The sequence below is a fragment of the Trichechus manatus genome, unplaced genomic scaffold, assembly GCF_000243295.1.
Source record: "Trichechus manatus latirostris isolate Lorelei unplaced genomic scaffold, TriManLat1.0 scaffold00006, whole genome shotgun sequence".
NCBI lineage: Eukaryota > Metazoa > Chordata > Mammalia > Sirenia > Trichechidae > Trichechus > Trichechus manatus.
In genome coordinates, this window is record NW_004443942.1 from 34,777,835 (window position 1) to 34,799,208 (window position 21,374).

General features: G+C 37.6%; 1 protein-coding gene across 11 annotated transcripts in view; it reads left to right on the forward strand.

Annotated features, from left to right (window-relative positions):
* The window catches only part of TTC17 (tetratricopeptide repeat domain 17), a 134,047-nt gene that overhangs the window by 101,154 nt on the left and 11,519 nt on the right, over window positions 1-21,374 (forward strand). For 10 of the 11 annotated variants that reach the window (XM_004369816.3, XM_023738471.1, XM_004369815.2 and 7 more), the window contains 2 exons: window positions 2,253-2,412; window positions 3,479-3,562. In XM_004369816.3, the coding sequence (XP_004369873.1) occupies window positions 2,253-2,412; window positions 3,479-3,562 (244 nt within the window). Of the gene's footprint in view, window positions 1-2,252; window positions 2,413-3,206; window positions 3,216-3,478; window positions 3,563-18,634; window positions 18,647-21,374 lie in introns of those variants that run through there. The other variant, XM_023738507.1, reaches the window with a different exon arrangement.

Genomic DNA, 21,374 nt, shown 5'->3' on the forward strand with positions numbered 1-21,374 from the left:
ATTTTTGAAATGGTGTATCTTTGGCTATGTGTATTTTCACCAAAAAAAAAAGGTTGAGAAGTTAGAGGGTTGACATGTTGTGGGGTTGTTAAGCAGTGTCATAAAACAATATGTGTACTACTGTTTCATGAGAAGCAATTTGTTCTGTAAGCCTTCACCTGAAGTACAATTTAAAAAAAAACTGTGTGTGTCAGTTTGGCTGGGCCATGATTCCTGGTATTGTGTGATTTTCCTATGTGTTGTAAATCCTGCCTCTGTGATGTTAATGAGGGAGGATGGGTGGCAGTTTTGTTAGTAAGGCAGGACTCAATCTACCAGATTGGATTGTGTCCTGAGGCAGTCTCTTGAGATATAAAAGACAGAAGTGAACAGAGAGACAGGGGGACCTCATACCACCAAGAAAGCAGTGCCAGGAGCAGAGCGCGTCCTTTGGACCTGGGGTCCCTGCGCTGAGAAGCTCCTAGTCTGGGGAAACATTGAGAAGGCCGACAGAGTGAGAAAGCCTTCCCCTGGAGCTGATGCCCTGAATTTGGACTTTTAGCCTACTTTACTGTGAAGAAATAAATTTCTCTCTGATAAAGCCATCCACTTGTGGTATTTCTGTTGTAGCAGCACTAGATGACTAAGACACCTGGATATCTCTCAGGCACCCCAAGCTCAGTAAAATTAAACTCATGATTTTCTTGCCCACTCTCCAGAAAACCTGTTTGTTTGTTTATTTGTTTGTTTTTTCCAGCTTCCTAGTACGAAGCTTCAGCAGTGCTCAGGCCAGAAACCTAGGAGTTGTCCTCAACACTCCCTTCTTCCTTCCCTCTAGTCAGTCCATTCTGTATCCAGTACTCAGAATTCGTCCTCAAACATAAGCCAAATCGTGCTTAAAACCCTCTAATAACTTCTTATCGCTCCTTACAGTGGCCCACAAAGCCCTTCATGATCAACTCCCTGCCTGTCTCTCCATGTTCAGTTCTGTCCTCTTGCCTGTCAGGGCCTTCACGTGTGACATCTCCTCTGCATGCAGTGTTGTTTTTACCACCTTCTTTTTACCTGGTTAATTCAGACTCATCCTTCTGGTTGCCACTTAAATCTTACTTCCTCGGGGAAACTTTCACTAAGCATCCCCCTTCTCCATCAGCATAGAGCAAATATATACCCTCCTATAGTGTACTGTCATTGTACCATGTTGTTATATTTCATAACTTATCACAACTGTAATAATAATTGAATCACTCTTTAGATTACGAGCTTCATAATAGCAGGGACTAGGTACGTTTTGTTGTTATAGCCCTGATATCTGACATTTAATAATAAATACTGAATGAGTGAATGAATATTTTCCTTATCCATGTTAAACTTTTTAAATAGCTAGAAATAAACTTTTAGAAATTCTGATTTGCCATATCAGTACTTTCAATAGTCTACAACATTTAACCCCATATATAGTGGGGGAAAAGGAGCCCTGGTGGCACAGTGGTTAAGCGCTTGGCTGCTAACTGAAAGGTCAGTGGTTCATACCCACCAGCCGCTCCACGGGAGAAAGATGTGGGAGTCTGCATCAGTAAAGATTTACAACCTTGAAATCCTATGGGGCAGTTCTACTCTGTCCTGTAGGGTCGCTGTAAGTCAGAACCAACAGCAACAGGTTTGGTTTTGGATAGTGGGAAAATGACCCTTTGGAGCCATAAAGGAAAGTCCTTGCAAGTTATACACAGACAAAATGCAGAGCTGTATCTATATAAAATTTACTATCTAAGCTTTAGGTAACTTTTTCTGTGGAGACAAGTGTGTTCCTATGCATAAAGGGAAGGTAGAAGAAGCCACTTGTGAGTATTCATCACTTTCTATACCCTAGAAGGAGACATCCTAGAACAAAATCTACCAGGGTTAAAAGCTTCCTAGTGAGAAAAGGTGGCCAGCAGCATGAGAAATCGGATGCCACAGTGGATAGAAAGGAGGCAGTTTGGGTAGGTTGAGGAAAGCACTGAGTTCAGGACTCATGCCAACATTGTTGTTTTGACCTGAAGTTCAGTCTATTCATACAGTCAACAAATAGTCATTGCCAGACACTGGAATCCTTGTAAAATGAAGGACTAGACTAAATACCTTCTAATACTAAATTCTCTTCCAGTCTGAGATTCCCTGGTTCTAGACACTCCCGCTGGCATATTGAAGTTAAGGTCAGCTGATTGTTCATGCTTGCTCCTTCCCACCCACTCAGATTTTCAGTGTTTAATTTGGTAATCTCTATTTTCCAGCATCACGGAACACATAGACTTTGCCACCCCAATACAGCAGCCAGCGATGGAGCCTCTCTGCAATGGCAATCTCCCCACCAGCATGCACACCCTGGACCACTTGCATGGGGTTTCCAACAGAGCCAGCCTGCACTACACGGGGGAGAGTCAGCTGACAGAGGTAAGTGCTCACCTGCCTGTGCTTTTCAGCCTCACAGCCATGATGCACCTGATAACAAAAAGCACAGTGGCTTTTTTCTTTTTGGTCTGTTTCCGGCTGCCTGTCATTTAGGTGGCTTTAGGTAAGCCTAGTTTCTTTTAGGCCCTGGGGCTTAGATCATGCTTTTTTATGTGACCAGAAATTTTAATTCTGATTCACTCCTCAAGATAGAGAGCATTCTGCCTTACCATCCAACAGAGGCTCTTGCCAGAAATATTTGGGGGCAGATAGTAAGAATTATCTTGGCATTCTTAATAAGAAAGAAGGAAAGGAGAGCAGACCCAGTATGTTGGTGTTGTGTTGTTGTGTGCCATCGAGTCGATTCCGACTCATAGCGTCCCTGTAGGGCAGAGTAGAACTGGCTGGTGGATTCGAACTGCTGAGCTTTTGGTTAGCAGCCTGAGCACTTAACTACTTCGCCACCAAGGCTCCTGGGGTATGTGTGTGTGTGTATATATATAATCTATACATATATATACATATATACAAAAGAATTGGAAAAACATGCCACAAATATCCAACAATAGAGGTTTTGTTAAATAAATTTTGGTATAATTATAAGATAGTATACAATACAGCCATTAAGAAAGATATAGTAGAAATACATTTTTTGGCATGAAGAAATTTTCAGAATATTTTAAGTGAAAATGTAGGTAACAGAAACAATATACAGTGTGTTCCATATTTTGTGAGAAAAATAATACGTATGTATATACATAGAGAAGTATCTGAAAGGGATTGATCAATAGACATTCACAGTGGTTGTATCTGGGTGACAGGATTTCTAATGTTCCTATAACGAATGTGTTTTACATGTCTATAAGTTTTGTTAAGTGGGAGAGGGCTGGGGGATGATAAAATGGCCTCAGATGTATCTTCCACAGAATACCTGACCAACAGAACCACAGTATGAATCCCAGAGAAACAATTTGCTTTTGTGGTGTAATGCCCAAATCTGCATCAACAGTGTCATCTAGATCCTGCCTCATTTTTATTCCTCTAATCTATATCTTCTTCCCTATTCCAGGTATTGCAAAATCTTGGCAAAGACCAATATCCACAACAGTCACTTGAACAAATTGGCACCCGAATTGCCAAAGTTTTGGAAAAGGTAGGTCACCATGCAGGAAGCCTTGCCTTCTAACTTCTTTTCCAGATTATTTGCCACTGTGAGGCTCTAACCTTTTATGTTAGTTACTTAGCACTTGATGACTAAAGGGTTAACATGAAATAACCCCATGCAGAGTGTTTCATTCACTTTTCTGTTTTACTTTTTCCATCACTTGGGTAGTAGTATTTTTTTTTTTTTAATTGCTTTATTTGACCTTCTCTAGTGGATCATGTCTAATCAGTTTTCCCTTTTTACTGCAGCATGAGTATATAGAGGTTGTGGTATTGGAAACCATGAAATCTAGGTACATGAAATAAGTCAGATGTTCTTCTGATGGTGAAGAATACTTGGTATTTTGGATGGTGGATGGGAAACACACCTTGAAATACCTTTTCTCTTTAAAATCATGAAACAAAATATTTGCAAAACTGCATTTTCATAGAGCTTACTGAAAAAAAAATCTCTGTGATATTTGTATAAAGAATGAGGTTTTTAATTTTAACTTAATTATTTCGTAGTTAAAGATCTTGCAACTAAAATTACTATATAATACTGAAGAGGTAATATAACATAGTGATCAAGAGAGTCCACTCAACTTCCATTAAGAGCACAGCAGTATGAGATAGCAGTTTCCTTGTTCTGATATAACATATGGAAAAATTGCCAGTAAACTCTAGTTGTGGTGAAAGTAGGAGACAGATGTAATTCACAGACACACACACACACACACACACACACACACACACACAGACACACACACACACACACACACACACACACACACACGCACGCACGAGACAAGGGTTCACCAAAAGTGGCCAAGCTGACACAAAAGCCACACAGAATGAATTGTAGCAGAAGCTCAGAAGGAATAGTAATTTCAGAAAACATCAGCAAAAATCTTTCTACGCTTTGTCTGACCAGGGAAATCCATTGGATTTTGAGTAATAAAAACAGAGGTGGCCCAAACAGTGATATAAAATATAAGAAAAAGGTAGGAATCAGCAGCAAAACTATTAAAGACCACAGCAAAAAAAAATATATTGTCATGAAACAGATGACAATTCAGACTAAATTGTTTGCTGTGCATTAAAAAGTCATATTGAACAATTGCCTCTATGAATAAAGATCACAAAACTAAAATATAAAACTGTGGGGAAGAGGTTAGCAAAGGCTTAAAAAAAAAAAATCCAGGAGATAGAAAACAGAAATATGTGCAACTTGAGCAGGCAGAACACAAGAAAGAAATAGAAAAAGTAATCAAAGAAATGATAACAAAATTGGAAGGAGCAATAAGGAGAATACAGCACAAACACATAAAGGGACATAGAGGATAGAAGTAAGAAATGTGACCAAAATAAAATAGAGAATTAAAAGGAGTCAAAGAGAATATGATCGAGAAGAACATATTTAAAGAAAGCTGATATAGCTATACTCATACCAGAAAAAGTAAACAATAAAGCAAGAAACATTACTGGAGTTAGAGAGGTATATTTCATAATGATATAGGGATCTATGGTAGGCTGAATAATGGTCCTCAAAAAGATATTCATGTCCTAATCTCTGGAACCTGTAAATGTTACCTTATATGGCAAAAAAAAAAAAGACTTTGCAGATGTAATTAAATCAAGGCTCTTGAGATACATAGATTATCCTGGATTATCTGGATGGGCCCTAAAGCAACCACATGTATCTTTATGAGGGAGGCAGAGGGAGATTTGATACAGACAGAAGAAAAGACAGTGTGACCACCTAGACAGAGAGTGGAGTAATGCAGCCACAGCCAAGAAGTGACGGCAGCCACCAGAAGCTGGGAGAGACAAGAAACAGATTCTCCTTTAGAGCTTCCGGAGGGAACATGGCTCAGCCAAAGACATCTTGATTTCAGACCAGAGAAACTGATTTTGGACTTCTGGCCTCCAGAACTGTGGACAGAATAAATTTTGTTGTCTTAAGCTACCAAGTTTGTAGTAATTTGCTACAGCAGTCATAGGACACTAATACAGATGTAATCCACAAGTAGATACCATGATCAATAAGCTGTATGTACTCGGTAACAGCTTTAAAATATATAAGGCAAACGTTGGCAAATCTAAAAAAAAGAAAGCAACATACCCCAAGTCCGAGTGAAGGATTTTAATACGATTCACATAACTAACAGAAAAAGCAGACAAAAATTAACACAATTACAAAACTGATCTGATTGACATTTGTTGTTGTTGTTGTTAGGTGCTATAGAGTCAGTTGTACCCTATGTACAACAGAGCAAAATACTGCCTAGCCTTGCGCCATCCTCACAGTCGTTGTTATGCTTGAGTCCATTGTTGCAGCCACTTTGTCAGTCCATCTTGTTGAGGATCTTCCTCTTTTTCACTGACCCTCCGCTTTTCCAGGCATGATGTCCTTCTCCAGGGACTGGTTCCTCCTAATAACATGTCCAAAGTACATGAGATGAAGTCTTGCCATCCTTGCTTCTAAGGAGATTCTGGCTGTTCCTCTTTCAAGACAGATTTTTTCATTCTTCTGGCAGTCCATGCTATATTCAGTATTCTTCGCCAACACCATAATTCAAAGGCATCAGCTCTTCTTCAGTCTTCCTTATTCATTGTTGAGCTTTCACATGCGTATAAGGTGATTGAAGACACCTTGGCTTGGCTCAGACACACCTTAGTCTTTGCTTTCTAAAATTTTAAAGAGGTCTTTTGCAGCAGATTTGTCCAATGCAGTGCGTCATTTGATTTCTTGATTGCTGCTTCCATGGACGTTGATTGTGGATCCAAGCAAAATGAAATCCTTGACAGCATCAATATTGTCTCTGTTTATCATAATGTTGCTTATTGGTCCATTTGTGAGAATTGTGGTCTTTGATCTTCATCAGTAAATGCTTCAAATCCTCTTCACTTTCAGCAAGCAAGGTTGTGTCACCTGCATATGGCAGATTGTTAATGAGTCTTACTTCAATCCTGATACCCCGTTCTTCTTCACATAGTCCAGCTTAGATTATTTGTTTAGCATACAGATTGAATAAGTATGGTGAAAGGATACAACCTGATGCATTTCTTTCTTGACTTTAAACCACGCAGTATCCCCTTGCTCAATTCAAACATCTGCCTCATGGTCTAAGTACAGGTTCCTCATGAGCACAATTAATTGTTCTGGAATTACCATTCTTCGCAGTGTTCTCCATGATTTGTTATGATCCACACAGTTGAATGCCTTTGCATAGTCAATAAACACAAGTCAACATCTTTCTAGTATTCTCTGCTTTCAGCCAAGATCTATTAGACATCAGCAATGATATCCCTTGTTCCACATCCTCTTCTGAACCTGGCTTAAGTTTCTGGCAGTTCCCTGTCGATGTACTGCTGCAACCACTTTTGAATGATCTTCAGGAAAATTTTACTTGTTTGTGATATTAATGATATTGTTTGATAATTTCTGCATTCTGTTGGATCACCTTTCTTTGGAATGGATACAAATATGAGTCTCTTCCAGCTGGTTGGCCAGGTAGCTGTCTTCCAGATTTCTTGGCATAGACAAGCTAGCGCTTCCAGTGGTGCATCCGTTTGTTGAAACATCTCAGTTGGTATTCTGTCAATTCCTAGAGCCTTGTTTTTTGCCAGTGCCTTCAGGGCAGCTTGGACCTCTTCTTCAGTACCATTGGTTCTTGATCATATGCTGTTTTCTGAAGTGGTTGAACATCGACCAGTTCTTTTTGGTACAGTGATTCTGTGTTCCTTCTATCTTCTTTTGATGCTTCCTGCATCATTTAACATTTTCCCCATAGAATCCTTCAATATTGCGACTGGAGGCTTGAATTTTTTCTTCAGTTCTGTCAGCTTGAGAAATGCCAAGTGTATTCTTCCCCTTTGGTTTTCTATCTCCAGGTCTTTGCATCTTTTCATTTTAATACTTTACTTTGTCTTCTGGAGCCACCCCTTGAAATCTTCTGTTCATCTCTTTTACTTCATCGTTTCTTTCTTTTACTTTAGCTACTCCTACGTTCAAGAGCAACTCTCATAGTCTCTTCTGACATCCATTTTGGTCTTTTCTTTCTTTCCTGACATGTGTGATGACCTCTTGCTCTCTTCATATATGATGTCCTTGATGTAATTCCACAACTCATCTGGTCTTCAGTCATTTAGTGTCCAGTGTGTCAAATCTATTCTTGAGATGGTCTCTGAACTCAGGTGGGATATACTCAAGGTCATACTTTGGCTGTCCTGGATTTGTTCTGATTTTCTTCAACTTCAGCTTGAACTTGCGTATGAGCAATTGATGGTCTGTTCTGCAGTTGGCCCCTGACCTTTTTCTGACTGATGATATTGAGCTTTTCCATTTTTCTCTTTCCACGGATGTCGATTTGAGTCCCGTGTGTTCCACGTGTATAGTCGCAGTTTATGCTGTTGAAAAAAGGTGTTTTCACTGAAGTGGTCGTTGGTCTTGCAAAATTCTATCATGCAATCTCTGACATCGTTTCTATCACCAAGGCCATATTTTCCAGCCACCAGTCCTTCTTTGTTTCCAACTTTCACACTTGGGTCCACTAGTAATTATTAATGCATCTTGATTACACGTTTGATCAATTTCATACTGCAGGATTTGGTAAGAATCTTCAATTTCTTCATCTTTTGCCTGAGTGTTTGGTGTGTAAATTTGAATAATAGTCCTATTACCTGGTCTTCCTTGTAGACATATAGATACTATTCTATCACTGACAGCGTTGTGCTTCAGGATGGATCTTGAAATGTTCTTTTTGACAATGAATGCAGCACCATTCCTCTTCAGTTTGTTGTTACTGGCATAGTAGACCATATGACTGTGTGATTGATAATGGCCAATACTAGTCCATTTCAGCTCACTAATGCCTAGGATATCGATGTTTATGCATTCCATTTCATTTTTGATGACTTTCAACTTTCCTAGATTCATACTTTCTACATTCCACATTCCAATTACTAATAGATGTTTGCAGCTGTTTCTTCTCATTTTGAGTAGTGCCATATCAGCAAATGAGGGTCCCAAAAGCTTAACTCCACCCACATCATTAAAGTCCACTCTAGTTTGATGAGGCAGCTCTTTCCCCAGTCCTATTTTGAGCGCCTTCCAACCTGAGGAGCTCATCATCCAGCACTATATCAGATGGTGTTCCACTGCTATTCATAAGGTTTTCACTGGCCAGTTTTTTCAGAAGTAGACTGCCAGGTCCTTCTTCCTAGTCTGTCTTAGTCGGAAGCTCTGCTGAAACCTCTCCCCCAAGGGTGACCGTGCTCGTATTTGCAATACTGGTGGCAAAGCTTCCAGTATCACAGCAACACACAAGCCACCACAATAGGACAAACTGACAGACTCATGGTACCTTTATATACACAACCAAAAATTAACAGATATACGAGAATAAAAAAGAAAATACCTTCAGGAACAACTTAACAAAATATCTCCAAAATTTAAATGAAGAAAAATATAAAGGATATGAAAGTAAGACTTGAACAAATGGAAAGGCATATCATATTCTTGGATATAAAGTCACAACATCATAAGAATGTTAATTTTCCCTAAGTTAATTTGTCATTTTAATGCAACAACAATAAAAATGCCATCATGTTTTCTCTGATGCCAGACAAGCTAATTGTATGTTCATTTGGAATAACAGGAATAACCAGGCAGACTGTGAAAAAGAAGAGCCATGGGAGAAGGGGAGGAGGAAGTCTAACCTTACAAGATATTAAAGATACTATAAAGTCTTTAATTAAAGCAGTTTGCTATTGGTGCATGAACAGACAGGCAAACCAATGGGAAAGAATATAAAACCCAGTAATAGTTCTAATTGCTTAGGAAAACTTGTGTATGATAAAGTCAGTATTTCATCATTACAGGGAAATCCATATTTTAATACTGGATAGGGAAGAAGATAAAATTGGATCCATTTCTTCTGTACACAAAGATAAATTTGAAATTGATTAGAGATTGAAATAAATGTAAAAAAAAATCATACAATTACAAATAGGATACATAGGGAATTCCTCTGTTACCTAGATATAGGGAAAATTTTCCTCATTCAAAATTCACACACAATAAGGAAAAAGATTGATAAATTGCATAAAAATTTAGAACTTGCATTTCAAACAAACACTGTAAACAAAGTAAAAAGGCAAATGAAAAACTAGGAACAATATATTTCAGTTATATTAGAGACACAGTTTTTTTAACTTAATTTCTACGGAGCTTCTAAAAAGAGTGTTGAAAAAGGTCAACAAACCTTTAGAAAAATGGGCTAGACAGTAGAAGAAAGGTTTAATGAAAGGGTAGAAAAAATAGTGGAAAGAGAATAGAAGATAACTTTTTTTTTAAAGATCATAATCTGCTATAAGTAAGGAGACTGATGATCCAGGCAGAGAAACAAACAGACTTTAAAAGTCTTAGAGGGCTAGAGAAATAAAAGTGGCTAAGATCCTTGTGAGATGGCGGGCGGGGTGGGGGGTGGGGGGGGACAGAGACCTGAATCTGAAATATAGCTGGTATTCTCCACAATACATTGGCATATTCTGAAACTATAAAAGGCAAGAGACCAGGAAGCCAAGTTGAAAGCCATAAAAAACAAAGCAGTTTTCAGTGATCCCACCATACTGTGAAGTCAAGGATTAGAATTTAAGACCCAGCAGCAAGGGCAAAGTTTTCTGATGAATGCCCCAGGCTTTCATTTGGAAGGTGTGGAGACTTGTGCCTTTGGAGAAGGAATAAACCTGAGGGAAGCAGTCTTTCCAAAATGGCATAACAACCTAAGCTCAGTGATTGGTTTAAGTTGATCAGCATTCATTCTACTTGCCAAGCTGAAGAAAGATTAAACCCTCTCTTCATGAAGATGACATCGTCTGGAACCTCTGCAATTTTTTAGACACTGTCAGACCTTCAATAAAGTTGTGCTACACGTGCCAAGAGTTGAGAATGGAAACCAAGAGAAAAGGCAGACCATAGGAATATACCCACAGATGATCCAGGCATTGGAGTTAAAAGACAAGGACTTTAAAATAACAGTGATAACATGTTCAAGGAAATGAAAGAAAAGGAGAAAAGAGATAAAAAGGGAGTTTTCACCAGAAAATTGCAATCTGTAAAAAAAAGAATCAAATGGACGCTCTAGAACTGAAAAATACAGTAACTGAAATTAAAAACTCAATAGATGGGTTTAAAAGCAGATTAGAAACAGCAGAAGAGATGATCAGACACACCAGAAAAGATGAAAAGCAGGTAAAGATAGGTTATTAGAAAATATCCAAACTAAAGCATAAAGACAAAAAGGGATTTAAGGAAAACAAACAGATAAGGACATAAAAGACATGTGGGAGACATTAAAAAAAAAAAAAAAAAAAATCCTAATAAATGGAGGCCCAGGAAAAGAGGAGAGAGAATGGGACAGAAGCAATGTTTGAGGAGGTAATGGCGAAGAATATTCTAAAACTGATGAAAAATAGTCTAAAGAGTCAGAAAACTCTGTGACCCACCAGCAATATAAATACAAAGAATCCTCCACTAGAACATCATAGTAAACTCCTGAAAACCAACGGATAAAGAATAAAATCTTAAAAGCAGCTAGAGAAAAAAAAAACATGTTACTTTCAAGTGGCTGACAGTAAGACTGACAACTGACTTCTTATCAGGAACAATGGAAGACAGAAGGCATACGAATGACATATCTGAGTTGCTGAAAGAAAAAAATGCCAACCTAGAAGAAATCTTTACCCTGCAAATATCCTTCAGAAATGAAGTGAATATAGTAATCACTGTGTGTGGTATTGGCAAAGAGATAGACAAATCAATGGAACAGAACAGAGGGGCCAGGAGTAGACCCACACATGTGTGGTCATGATTTTCTACAATTGCAGCAAGCATTTGAATGGCAGAAGTAAAATGTTTTCAACAAATGTTGCTGAAACAACTGGATATCCATATTGGGGGAGGGGAGGAAAGAACCCCAGCCCATACCTCATACCATATATAAAAATCAATTTGAGATGGGCTACAGACTAACATAAAATAAAAGCTAAAATAATAAAGCTACCAAAAGAGAACATACAGAGAATATCTTCATGTCCTTGGTGTAGGCAAATATTTCTTCAAAAAGACATAGAAAACGTGAATAACAGAAAATTGATAAGTTGGACATTATTAAAATTAAAATTTTCTGCTCATCAACAGACATTTAAGAAAATAGACAAGCCACAGACTGAGAGAAAATAATTCACAACACAAATATCTGACACAGGACTTGTATCCAGAATATATAAAGAACTCCTACAACTCAGCACTTAAAAAAAATAAAAGTAACAAAGGATTGAGTTTTGTGAATAGACACTTCATAAAAGAAGATATACAGATGTCTCGTAAGTTCATTTAAAGAGTGTCAAGATCATTAATCATCTAGAAATGCAAATTAAAACCACAGTGAGATACCACTACACACCCTCTAGAAAGGCTAAAATGAAGAAGATTGATAATGACAAATATTGGAAAGGATGTGGAGCAACTGGAGCTTTTTACACTGCTAGTTGGAATATAAAATACAGTCATTTTGGAAAACATTTTGGCAGTTTATTAAAAAGTTAAGCATACATGACCCAATAATTTTACCTCTAGATATTTAGCAATACAAAGTGAAAACTTACGTCCACAGAATACTTATATAAAAATGTTCACAGCAGCTTTATTCATAATATCTAAAAAACTAGAAACAGATATCCATCAATAGAAGAATGAATAAACAGTGGTATGTTCATACAGTGGATACGGTTTAGCAAAAAAAAAACAACTACAGGTATATGCAACATCAATGACTCTTAAAGATAATGTCCTAAAAAAAGAAATGGGACACACAAAAAAAAAGTGCATGCTGTATGATTCCAACTGTATAAAATTCTAGAGTAGGCAGAACTAACCTATGGTGATAGAAATCAGATCACTGGTTGCTTTGAAGCAGGGAGAGGGTTGACTGGGCAGCAACAAGGAAGAACTTTCTGGAGTTTTGGAAATTTTCTGTATCTCTCAGTAGTTGTCAAAACTGAATGTTAACACTTAAGATCTGATCATTTTTCTGTATAAATTATACCTGTTTTTTAAAATAAAGAATAAATAAAGATTTTAGACAACCAAAAACTGAAAGACCTTGTTACCAACAGACTTGCACTAAAAAACTCAAAAGGGATTTTTTTCAGGCAGAAGGAAAATTATCCCAAGTGGAAACTCAGAAATGCAAGATAGTGCAAAGAGCAACAGAAAGGGTAGATTTTGGGTTAAATATAAGTAAGCATGACTATACAAAATAACAGTTCATGATCAACAATAACTCAAAAGACAGAAGGAAGTTGCGTTGCCCACTATTGGTGGTGTTAGGTCGAGTCAGACGTTTTACACTCACACAGCTCAATAGGCCTCCCTTGTCATGGGCTTCCCTCAGAAGGATACAGGATGGGAATCCTAGCATGCCATCACAGTAGCATCAAGGTGAGTCCTCACAGTAGTCCACACCTTAGTCCAGGGACTATTTTCTGCCTACCCCCCTTTCCTGCCAAGTGACCTTCAAGAGAACAAGACAAATGAGTAGTCGTGGGAAATACTTTGGCTTAGAAGCCCCCAAGTTCCATATAGGAACTAATATCTTTAGTAATAATCTCATAGGCATAGAATCCTGGAAAGGAACATGATTAACCACAAGAACTACATGAAGTCAGAGATACTCAAACCTGTAGTTTTCCACTAAGTCTTTATTGTTTATTCATAGTCTTCCCCATCTAAATCCATTTTACCAATCAGGGTCATTTTTAACCATAAGCTGTGTTGACTGGTAACCACTAACATTCCATTTTTATCAAGTTTTCAGGGAAGTAGAGCTAGAAGATTAATCCAGTAATTTTCCCTGTTAACTCACAGATCACCTCCATGACCTTTGGTTAATAACTTTAGTATACCAAACCCATTGCTGTCACGTTGATTTCAACTCACAGCGACCCTATAGGACGGTAGAACTGCCCCCATAGGGTTTCCAAGGCTGTAATCTTTACAGACGCCGACTGCTACATCTTTCTCCTATGGAGCAGCTTGTAGGTTCAATCACCAGCCTTTTGGTTAGCAGCCAAGCACTTTAACCATTGTGCCACCAGGGCTCCTCAACTTTAGTTTAGTGGTTCTCAGACTTTAGGGTCATCAGAATCACCTGGAGGGCTTGTTAAACCGAAGATTGCTAGGTTCCACAGCCTGACTTCCTGACTCAGTAGGTCTTGGTTGGGGTCTCAGAATTTGCATTTCTAACAAGTTCCCAGATGATATTGATGCTGCTAATCCAGAGACCACACTTGGAGCTGTACTGAATCAAGGGTATGAAATTCCATCCCACTGCTGCCACCACTCTGCAACACACACTCTTGGTAGGTCCAGCTATTCCTGCTCACAAACTCAGTAGGCCACTCGTGGTCTTACCTTCCACTCAGAAGGATATAGGGCAAGAAGCCAGCACAGGGATATAGGACACAGCAAGCCAGCAGGGCAGTTTATTGGGTATGTTTCTCCAGCAGTCCCCATAACTGTCTGACAGCATTCCTGGGGCTGTTCTCTGCCCTCCCAATAAGTGACAGCTCAGGGGCAAGTCATTGAGACCATATGGGTGAGTGTGGGAACCACCCCGTCTTAGAAGTCTCAAGTTCCACATAGGAATTAGTACTTCTTATACAGTCCCATGGGCGTAGAGTCCAGAGATTTCAGCAAGGGACAAGAAACATCACACTCGGGAATGGCCGCTTCTTTCACAGGCCTCCCAGTCCACTTGCAGATCACCAGTCAGGTCATTTTTACCATAAGCAATACAGCCTGGTAACACAGAGGACATTCTACCTTTATTAAGTTGCCAGGGGAACATAATGAAAAAGTTAACCTGAAGTCAACTTCCCATGAGTACTCATTGGTAAAGTGTTCTCAGCTTTTAACACTGCTGGAGAACTAGTAAAAGTAAAGTAATAAGTTAAAGATGCATGTTACAGTCTCTAGACTAACCACTAAAAGAACAGCAAGAGAATGTATAATTAAGGAAACAAATGGAATAATAAAAACATTTCATTATTTCAATAAAAAAAGGACAAAAGTGATGTGAAATAAGTCGGGGAATAGAAGACAAATAGTGAAATTGTAGAGATAATCCAAATATATCAGTAATAAGAACTAAGTACTTCCATTAAACAGCTGATATTGTCAGACTGGATTTAAAAATTGAGCCCAGTTATGTACTGCTTAGAATTAATAAACCTTCGCATAAGATACAAAACAGCTGAAATTAAACAGATGAAAAAGAAAGATATGCCATGCAAACACTAACCAAAAGAAAGCTGGTGTAGTTATAGTTATACAATGTGGAATTTAAGGAAGGAAGCGTTACTACAGACAAAGACATTTCATAATGATAAATTGGTTAGTCTACCTGGAAAATAGAAAATTATGAATCTATGTAACCAGTACCTGTTGTCGTTGAGTCAATTCCAACTTATGTTAACCCCACATGTTTCAGAGTAGAACTGTACTTCATAAGGTTTTCAACAGCTGTAACCTTTACAGAACTAGATTAGCAGACCTTTCTTGCACAGCACCACTGGGTAGATTCGAACTACTAACCTTTCCATTAAAAGCCAAGCACAGTTAAACATAGATCTAAAAGGAGAAATAAACTAATCACAATCATGATAAACTTTAACATACCTCTTAATAGATGATAAAACTAAATCAACAATCAGTAAAAATATAGAACAGCTTAATCATAAACGTGGCTTAATATTTATAGAATGCTGTACTCAACTATGACAAAATACTCGTTTAAAAATGCATATGGAATATTTACTATATCAGTCATCAGCTGAATCACAAATTAAGCCTCGATTATATTTCAGAATACTTAGAGTATGTTTTCTGACCATGTGGAATTAAGCTAAAAAAAGACCAGTGACAAAGAGACCGAAAACTCCAACTATTTTGGTAAAATTAAGCAGTACGCCTCTAAATAACCCATGAGTCAATATAGAAAGCACACACAAATTAGAAAATATTTTTAAATGAATGGTAATATATGACATAGCAAAACTTGTGGGATATGACTAAAGCAATGCTTGAGGGAAATTTATAGCTTTAAATGCATATAGTAGTAAAGAAAAAAAAGGCTGAAAATCAGTGATATATGGTTCCATCTCAGAAAGCTAGAAAAAGAGCAAATCAGAACTACACACTTGGGGAAAAAAAGAACACTACAGTGAGATATTTCTCACCCATCACATTAGCAAAAATCCATAAGTTTGATAAGATATTCTTGGTGAGGCTGTGGGAATGCGCACCAGTATACATGCTGATGGACATGCAAAATTATATAACATATATGGAGATGAAGTTGACCACATCTAGCAAAGTCATATGTTCACTTACTTTTTTAGCCAGCAATCCTGAATTTTAGGAATCTTTCCTAAAAATCCACTGGCAAAAAATCAATACAAAAAATGCCTATGAATAAGGGTGTTTGATGTAGCCTGATTTGTAATAGCAAAATAGTGGAAACAACCCAAATGCCCAGCAGTAGGGGATTGATGGAATAAAAAGTCCCCTGGGGCATTCATTGTGTGTGAACATCCACACAATGGAGAATTCTGTAGCTGTCAAAAAGGAAGAGGACCATCTCTATAAACTTCTATGGAGTAATTTCCAAAATATATTAAGTGGGGGAAAAAAAACCCAAAGTGGAGGAAAATTGATGTTATTACTATATTTATCTTTTAAAAAATGGGAGGGGTATATATGCAGAAAAAAACAAAGATGGTGAAAAATTGAAGACTAAATCTTAAAAATATCTAGATTGGTTTTCATTTTACTTTAGAACCAAATAAATATTTTGCATAATTAAAAATAATTTTAATAAAGCAGTTCCTAATTAAATGTAAAATTAAATGAGCCTAACTTGGTATTCGTTTGGTAGTATAACTATATCAAGAGTAACTTTTCTACATGATTTTAAAACAGTTACTTGACTATGATATCCCTAATGGAATTTACCCTAAAACCAAAAGAAAACCTATTACTGTTTTCAATAATACTGTTGTTTTTAATAATATGGAATGTTCTTCTGAGACTGTATTATGGAATAAATCAAATGAGTAATTTTGTTGGTGTTGTTGAGAACTGGAACCTTGGGCACAAGTGAAAGGAGATAGAAATGTGAGAGTGATGGTATTATGTAAACATCTGTCGTTGTGGGTTGGAAATATCAGTACTACACCTACTAAGCACTCTTAGAGCCCAGATTGTAATCTTTAGATACCATTCTCCTAAAAGGAACCAGGATTCCTTGGAGAAATGGCTTATACCAAGTCTGGGAAAGCAAGGAAACTAGTAAATACAGCAGGGTTGTGTCAGAAGAACTAGGGAACCAACTTGAATAAGCTCCCACTGGTCAAAGATGGGACAATTTGAGCAGCAAGAAGGATAATAGCTGCAGTGGATGGAACACATCACATATATTTAAACTCCTGAATTTGCTATAATTTTATTTTGGAGGATGCATGGGAACAACTTGTTTTTTAAAAACTGGTAAATAATGACAAAGACTCAAGCATATGTTTTTCCTTTCTTATATAAGCTATACTTCAGGGTGAACAAGTAATTGATGACAGGAAGTTTCTATCTATAGGAATATTCCAGCTAATAAACTAGGAATGATAGAATTATAATTTTGCAGCCCCTAATGAATTTCTGTTTCAGTCTGTTGTACGTAGGGTTGCTATGAGTCAGAACCGACTCGACAACACCTAACAACAGTGAATTTATGGCAGTGATCATCACTGGCTGCTAAGGTCACAAATAGAGACACCAGGTTGGTGTAAGCACTGTTGGAGGTTATATCCCCATCTATGAAATGGTTTTGCCCCTACTCCTCCCCAGAAAGTAAACTCTGAATCCAGTTAAGCCTCTGACTTTAATTACCAATTTATAGGACATACAGAGGACAAAGGAACATATTAAATAGTACCTCGAGGATACACTCAACAGAACTGTCAGTGGGAAACTACAGGGTAAACAACCCTATTTCTTCTACAAAAATAAATGTGTAGAGAAAAAATTAAATGAAGATGGAATCTAGAAATCAAAAGAGACTTAGGGAACACCTCAATGAATTACAACGTATGGATCTTATTTAGATTTATGACTCAAACCATAAAAGTAAAATAAAATGTTTGTAAGACAGTTGGGGGAAATAGGAACACCAACTGAATATTTGATAATATTGAAGAATAATTTTCAATTTTTTAGGCATATTAAGTTTATATTGTTTGAAAAAAAAAGAGTCCTTTATGTTTTAGAGGTACATAGTGAAAAATTTACAAGTGAAATTTGCTTCAAGTTAACATGGATGAGAATATAAATGAAACAAGATTGGCTTTGAGCTGATAAGTGTTAGCACTGGGCGATGAGCACATGGGAGTTCATTATCCTCTTCTCTTTATTTTTGAATATATATGAAATTTTTCACAATAAAAAATTTAAAATAGATGATCACAAATATGAGCAATAAAAAATAGCATCAGAAAAAAGTAGGTAGATCACAACAAATTGGCATATCTAAGACTAAAAAAGGGAGCTCTGGTGGCGCAGTGGTTGAGAGCTTGCCTGCTAGGCCTGTAAAACAAAATGAGACTAATGGGGCACAACAGCCCAGAACAAGGACTAGAAGGCAGGAGGGGACAGGAAAGCTGGTAATAGGGAACCCAAGGTCAAGAAGGCAGAGTGTTGACATGTCGTGGGCTTGTTAACCAATATCATAAAACAGTATGTGTACTAACTGTTTAATGAGAAACTATTTGTTCTGTAAACCTTCATCTAACATACAATAAAAAAAAAAAATACATTAGTAAGTTACTATCTAGAAAAAAAATCACATATAGGCATGTACAAAAATGATAATACTAAATGACCATGTTGGGTTTATCCCAGGAATGCAAGGTTGGTTTAATATTAGAAAAATCGATCAGTGTAATTCACTGGGTTGAGAGAATAAAGGAGGAAAGTAATATGATTGTATCAATAGATGCAGAAGGTACTTGATAAAATTCAATATGCATTCATGATAAAAGCCCTTTGTAAACTAGGGTTATAAAGGAACTTCCTCAATCTAAAAAGGAGTATGTGCAAATTAAAAAAGAAACAAAACCCTTAATATTATACTTAATGATGAACAATAAAAAACATTCTGTTTAAGATCAAACAATAAAAAGAATGTCCTCCATCACAATGATTAGACATTATACTGAAAGTTCTCACCAGAATACTGGGGCAAGAAAAAGGAAAAAAAAAAAAGGTATAAGAATTGGAAAGGAATAAACAAAGCCATCATTCTTTGCAGAAGATGATTGCCTATGTAGAAACCCCAAAGAATTCACAGAAAAATTATTATAAAGAGTTGTTCCATACAAAAACCAAAGTATTTTTTTAAAAAAAAGAGCTCACCTACTAACCAGAAAATTGACGGTTCAAACCCACCAGCCAGTCCACAGGAGAAGAGACCTGGTGATCTGCTCCTGTAAAGATTACAGCCAAGAAAACCCTATGGGGCAGTTCTACTCTCGCTGTGAGTCAGAATCAACACGAAAGCACACAACAACAACGAAAACTAAAAAAATATGAATGTTTATGTCAAATACTCACTGGGTGGATTAGATCGATTGAACACACTGAATATAGAATTAGTGAATTGTAAGCTTTGTGTAAGAAATTACCTGGAATATTACAGAGACAAGGAGATAGATAAGGATCAACACAATCATGAAGCACCATGTATCCAAAACTGAATAAATAAAAAATCTGACCTAGATATAGTAAACTGCAAAACAGTAAAGAAAGATATCTTAAAAGCATCTGTTTAGTTAGAGTACTGTCAGGAAAACAGACACATTAGATATTTCGGCTGAGCAAATTTAATATAGAGAATTGATTACAGTGTGGTGGAGAGCTGAAAGAGAACAAAGGAGACACTGAGGTAAACCAGAGACCACAACTGCAGGAAATAGCCACCACCCCTAGGGATGGGGGAACAAAGACAAACAGTTGGGGTTTTCAGAATCTAGACGTTCACAGGAGGAGGTATGGAGAGCTGGAACTCATACTTCTGAAGAGGGGGCACAGCCTGGCTGCTGAAGGGTGCAGTGAGGCCCAAAGAAGCTGGGGAGAGTACTCTTGCCAGAATGACACGAGCAGGAGCAGTATGCCAACAGGGAAGAAGGACGTCCCTTCACCCTCTTGCCTCCCCACCTCCTTCTGATGCACATGTTTGCAGAACCTAACACAAAGCCTGCTAGCAGAGGAGAAATGCGGTTTGCAGAGTCTCAGCCATAGCATCACAAAGCAGAGTACAGAATTCTGGATTTGGTATAGGGAGACAATAGCTTAATAACTGTCACAGCAGCCATTCATTCATTCCTTCAACAAATATTTAGTAGGAGCCTACTATGTGCCAGATGTTTTTTAAGGGATAAATCAATGAAGCAAAAAGACAGAGATCTCTGCCCTCAGCGAAGACAGGGAGAAAGGAGAGATCACCTACAGAGGAATGATGACTAAGATAACAGCTGTGTTCAGTGGAATCTGTGGAAGCCAGATGACAGTTTGGGAAGAACACCTGACACCCTAGAATTGTGTATGCAACAGTGAGGGAAGAATAAAGTCATTTGAAGATAAAGAACTGGAAAAGTTTATCACCAAGAGTCCTGCCCTGTGACTCTTTCTCTGTGATGCATCCGAGATGCAAGATTTGGTGAGCAAATAAAATGATAAATATAGCCTCTGTAAACCCAAACAAACGTTGTCTGTAGAAAATAATTTGTGCGATTTTAAAAGAAATGACAAAACTGAAATATTGTACAAAGTAGAAGGTACATTTGAGAGTGGGATGATCAGAGTTAAGTTGTTCAGAAGACCTTTTATTGTTGAAGAGTGAGTTAAGTTATTGTTTAGCTTAAGACTTTGTTAAATATTTAGAGTAAAATTTTAAGGGTAACTGTTAAAAGAATGCCCAAATCCCAAACCTGTGAGGAAAAAATACTGAAATAAAAAGAGAACAAAAAAAAGTAATCCAAGAAAAGACAAAAAAGAACAGAGGAAAAGGCATTCATAAATAGGGACAAACGTTGTTGTTAGCTGCCTTCAGCTCAGTTCCGACTCATAGCGACACTGTACAACAGAACAAAACACTACCTGCTCCTAAGCCATCCTCACAGTCATTGCTGTTTCAGCCCATTGTTGCAGCCCCTGTGTCAATCCATCTCCTTGAGGGTCTTCCTCTTTTTCGCTGACCCTCTACTTTACCAAGCATGATGTCCTTCTCCAGGGCACTGAACCCTCCTAATAACATGTCCATAGTGCATGAGATGAAATCTCTCCATCCTTGCTTCTAAGGAACATTCTGGCTGTACTTCTTCCAACTCAGATTTGTTCATTCTTCTGGCAGTTCATGGTAATTCCATCTTCTTTGCCAGCACCGTAGTTCAAAGGCATCAATTCTTCAGTCTTTATTCATTGTCCAGCTTTCCCATGCACATGAGGCAATTGTAAATACCATCGTTGGGGTCAGGAGCACCTTAGTCCTCAATGTACCATCTTTGCTTTTTAACACTTGAAGAGTTTTTTTGTTTTTTGTTTTTAATTGTACTTTAGGTGAAGGTTTACAGAACAAATAGTTTCTCATTAAACAGTACACATATTGTTTTATGACATTGGTTAACAACCCCACAACATGTCAACCCTC